This window comes from Nothoprocta perdicaria, unplaced genomic scaffold, assembly GCF_003342845.1.
Source record: "Nothoprocta perdicaria isolate Ctin4 unplaced genomic scaffold, notPer1 scaffold_250, whole genome shotgun sequence".
Lineage (NCBI taxonomy): Eukaryota > Metazoa > Chordata > Aves > Tinamiformes > Tinamidae > Nothoprocta > Nothoprocta perdicaria.
Genome location: NW_020455478.1, coordinates 634,548 through 639,222, shown reverse-complemented (window position 1 = coordinate 639,222; position 4,675 = coordinate 634,548). Strand labels below are relative to the sequence as shown.

Below are 4,675 nucleotides of genomic sequence, written 5' to 3'. Positions count from 1 at the left end.
GTCCTGCAGGGCCCTTCCCGCGGGATCCGTGTCCTGGTGGCCCCTCGCTGCCGGCTCCATGCCGTCCCAGCGCGCTGAAGAAGGCGGCTGTGGCGGGGACGCGTGTCCGACAGGCAACGCGACCTGAGGAGCCCCGTGGCCGCRGGGAGAGCCGTGTCCCCGCCGTCTGCGGGGCGCCCTGAGCCGGGACCCCATGGAACACCCGCCAGGCTCCATGGAACACCCGGTCCCCGTGGATCGTCTGCACCGCCGCCTCCGCGAGCCGCCCGGGGCTCCGCGTCCCTGCGGGGACGCAGGGCTCAGTGCACACGTGTTTTATTCACCAGCACTGTCAGTTCAAGCCTGATGCGCGGCGGGTTTGGTCTCGCCGTGCCCTGTGACGCCRAGGGCAGCGAGGGCCCCGCTGCCGCTCGCGCCCGCGTCAGGAAGTGCCCCGAGGGGCGCCCCGGAAGGCACGGGCAGGGTCTGACAGCGGCGACAGCAGCAGGGGGAAGCGGCCGTGCCCTGCTCCGCGCCGCGTCCCCTCCTGCTGCGCGCCCGGCCCGTGTCTTATCTCGCTTCTCCCAGGCCGGCCCCAGCCCGCGGAAGGAGCCTCTGACGACGCCTTCCTGTCCCAGGCGGCGCCTCCGCTCGCCCCGGCAGAGCTCGGCCGGGCTCCGCAGGGCCCCGCCAGCCGCTCGCCCTCCCCACGTCCCCGCGCTCCGTGTGCCCGTGTCCCCGCGTGCCCGCGCCGGCATGTGGCCCGTCCTGGTGCTGCTGCAGGCTGCGGTCCTGCCTGCGCAGCTGTGCGGTGAGTAGGGCTGGGGGCTGCGCGGGGGGCTGCTGGAGGGTCCCCCCGTGGGGCTGTCGCACGTGCCCAGCGCAGGGGGCACCGGGCACCGTGCCGCGCTGAGCGCCGTGGGGAGGAGCGTGGCAGGGAGCAGCTGCCGAGCTCGGCGCTCGCCACTTCCCGGCTCCCGCGGAGCCCCTCTTGCTGCTGCGGCGGCGGCGCCCGTGCCTGGACCCAAAGCCCGCGGCTGCGCCGGGGTGGTGCGGTCCCAAATCGCCCCTGTTCTGCCAGGCCCCGGCCTGGCTCCGGCTGCTCCAAGCGCCCCAGGGACCCTGCCAGGTCCCCAGAGGTGCCCATGGTGCTGGTGGCAGCGCATCCCTGTGTGGGGGAACCCCTGGGGCTAGCGAGAGCCTGCTCTCGGCCGGGTTTCCTGTGCGGTTTCTCGTGTTTCCTTCCTGTTCTGCGGGGAGACCGCGGGTTTCGGCTCCCGGGTGGTGCCCAGCGGGTTGGAAGCCCTGCTGGCTGCGGGACGTCCCTGCGCGTCTCCGTGGAGCCGGAGCGGCAGCACAGCCTGGGCCCCCTGCCCGTGTGCGTCGAGGGGCGCGGGGCACCCGCGCTGCCCCGTGTGCTCGGGTCCCAGCGTGCCCAAGACGTGGGGCACGAGCACCGGAGGCCCAGCGAGGGTGCGGGCTGCGGTGGCAGCGGCCGTGGCCTTCCTCGCCGCTCCTCATCCTCTCTCCCTCCTCGCTGGCAACGGCAGAGGTCCCGGATGCGGCGGCCGCGCACCACATGAGCGCCCGGCTCCTGGGCCTGGCGGAGGAGCCCGAGTGGCAGGGCAACCCCAGCATCTACGTGGCCCTTCGCCTCGCCGACAAGCACGACCTGGCCTTCGAGGCCAAGTACTTGGCAGGGCTCGAGACCGCCATGCGCACGTATGTCCCCGCGCGGCCCTGTGACCCCCGTGGCACCCGCGGCACCCACGGCACTGCCGAGCCCCGCGTGTCCACACAGGAGCCTGCACGGGAGCAGCCACTCCAAGCACCATCATCAGCGGCACCAGTCGTCATCCCAGAGCCAATCGTCCAGCGCCCACGGCCACCACAGGTACCCGAGCTCGGCACGACGGGGCCGGGGCCCGCGGTGCGACGGGCACCAGCTGCCCCGGGCAGCGCTGACGGCCCCGCTGGAATCGCAGGAGCCCCCTGAGGAAGAGCGGGCGGCCCAAGACGGGGCTGCTGGCGCTGTACGCGCTGGCGCAGCGGGCAGCCTGCGAGCCGCTCGACGCCGCGCTGCCCCTGCTGCGGCGCCTCAAGCTCGTGCTCGAGAAGGACTGGCGGGGTGAGCGAGCGCGGGCGGCAGCCCCGCGCGGGGGGACCCTTCCCGCGCGCCGCGCCGTGACACCGGGGCCTGCGCGCAGGGTCCTGGCGGCACGGCCACCCCCTCACCAACTACTACCAGTACGGGCTGGGCACGCTGGCCATGTGCGTGCAGCRCAGGCTGCTCCGGCCGGAGGTGATCCGCAGGCTGCTGGAGGCGCAGCGCAAGGGCCGGCTGCGCCACGGCGGCGGCAGCGCTGTGGGTAAGGCTGGCGGTTGGTGGGTGCGCGGCGCCGGGCACGGGGACGCCCTTCTCCTCCGCTGCCGCCCGCAGACACGGAGGCCGTGGCGGGCCTGGCCTTCGCCTGCCTGCTCCGGAGCGGGCTGCTCCCTGCCCTGGACTCGGAGCTGCGCGTGGCCGTGCGCAGCGTGAGCACCAAGCTGCTCCGCGCGCACGGCCCCGAYGGCTTCTTCGGCAACGTCTTCAGCACCCCCTTGGCCATGCAGGTGGGTGCCGCAGGTGCAGGGTGACACGGGGACAGGGAGGGCGGACCCGTGGCCCGCCTTGCACTGGCACAGCCTSTGCCTTGCCCTGAGACCTCCATCCTTTCCCTCCTAGTTCTTCATCGCCRCCAACACGTGCAGCTCGGAGCCAGCGTTCAGCCAGGCCAGGAGCAGCCTGCTCAGCAGCCTGCACAACTTCACCAACCCCATGGCCGTGTCGCAGCTGCTGCCCGTGCTCTACGGCCACAGCTACCTGGATGTGGCCTCCATAAGCTGCGAGGGGGAGAATGGTAGGAGCAGGGTGTCGGGGCACCCCGGGCCGTGCCGGCACCGGGGGCGCGAGGCCGGCGCCCGGCGCGGTGCTGCCCGTGTCCCGCAGCGCCACAGCGGCTCTCCTGCTGGCAGACACGCTGCGCCCCGTGCGTCCCACCGCGCCGCCCCTGGGGCTGGGCAGCGTCGCCGTGCGGCTGCTCGTGGAGTGCCCCAAGAAGCTCTGCCGCCACCACGTGCCCTACAACCATTCCGTGTCTGCGCCCCGCGGCTCCTCGCTCCTGGGCGTGCTGCAGGCGGCCGCCAAGCAGGACAGCCCAGCCTTCACGTAGGGACGTGCCCCTCGGCCCGGCCGGGGGCAGGATGGGGCAGGGGGYGGCCGCTGGCGCTGCCACCCGCAGCCTCCTCCTCCTTCTCTCCCCTCTCCACCAGGTTCCAAACCCAGGACAGCCTCCACGGCCCCTTTTTGACCATGGTGATGAAAGTGGAAGCCAAGATGCAAGACCGGAGGTACTGGCAGATCCTCTCGGCCCCCGACACCAGCCTGCAGATGGGTGAGTGCCCGAGGCAGCACCAGGGAGCAGCTCCCCATGGCTGCTCCGTCCCCGTACGGGGCTCCCTGGACACTCTGTGGTTCTGTGAATGCCCGTGTGTCCCACAGGGGTGCGCCTGGCACTGGGGATGGTGCCCAGAGGTGCCACGTGTCCCCAGCACGCGCTGTGTCTGGCGCAGGCGGTTGGGGGCACCCCCCCATGGTGCTGATCTCGCCACCCCTCCTCGCTGCCTCTCTCCRCAGGCATTGCCGACTACCGGCCTCACGACGGGGAGACCATCATCCTGCGGCTGAGCAAGTGGTAGCCGGTGCGGAGGGGCCGCCGCGCGCGGGGCCCACGGCGAGCGCCGGGCAGCACCGTGCAGCGCAGCTCCCGGCACCGCCATCCTGGAGAGCAGGGCTCTGGCTAAGGAAGCCGATGCCAATGAAACGTCCTTCCTGCACCGCAGGCCTCGCTGTGTYGTGTTTCCTAGGGCGCTTGTTCCCCTCAAATGCTGCGCCCCATAATCCGTCAGYGGAGGAGGGACGAGCAAGGTGCATGGTGTGACAACCCACCTCTGTCTCTGGTGTCCCCCCCGTCGCACGTGTGGCAGCTCTGGCACTGTCCCAGTACAGGTGGCACGGTGACACCGTGCTCTGCTCCGCCACAGTCGGTGCGASGCACAAAGCAGGGCTGCTCTCCTCTGCCCACCAGCCGGGCGGACCCTGGGCCTTCCCGAGCTGCGGGGGTGTCGGTGKCGGTGGCTCCAGACACGTCCTTCCGTCCCAAGGGTCTCAGAGGTGCTGGTCTCAGGGGATGGGGACACTGCACCAGCCTCCAGCGCCACAAAACAGCCCCGCCGGGCAGCGAGCAGCGTGGGCAGGAGGCGAGTCCTTGCACAGGACTGTGTGCCGCGGGCCGGGCGCTGTGCGGGCTCGCGGCGGGGCAGGCACCGCTGCCAGGGAGGAGCCAGGGGGAGATGGACATGCAAGGCGGGGAGTGTCGCGGGTGACCCAAAYGGGACCACGTCCCCAGTGCGTCGGCAGCGCGGGCTGGGGGGGCCGTGCGGGGGCCAGCGGTGACGGCGGCGGCCGGGCGGGAGCCAGCGTGACGCGCAGTGGGGAGGAGGCCGCGGCCCCCTCCCTGCCCGCATCCGCCGAGCAGCATTCCCGTGCCAGGGACATCCCGCGAGCAGCGTTCCCGGCCCGGGGACATCCCGCCGTGAGTCAGCGGGAGCGGCGCCGGCGCGGCCGCGCTGTTGCCGTTGCCGTGGCGGCCGGGGG

The 4,675-nt window shown here is 72.9% G+C and overlaps 1 protein-coding gene across 1 annotated transcript; it reads left to right on the top strand.

Moving 5' to 3' along the window:
- The first annotated feature begins 1,554 nt into the window (after positions 1–1,554).
- Positions 1,555–3,735, top strand: TCN2 (transcobalamin 2). Its single transcript, XM_026040182.1, has 9 exons — positions 1,555–1,701; positions 1,781–1,873; positions 1,965–2,107; positions 2,187–2,348; positions 2,420–2,592; positions 2,705–2,879; positions 2,995–3,187; positions 3,292–3,413; positions 3,656–3,735. The coding sequence occupies exons 1-9, from the start codon at positions 1,559–1,561 to the stop codon at positions 3,715–3,717; spliced, it is 1,266 nt and encodes a 421-aa protein (XP_025895967.1). The 5' UTR covers positions 1,555–1,558; the 3' UTR covers positions 3,718–3,735.
- The last annotated feature ends 940 nt before the right edge of the window (positions 3,736–4,675 follow it).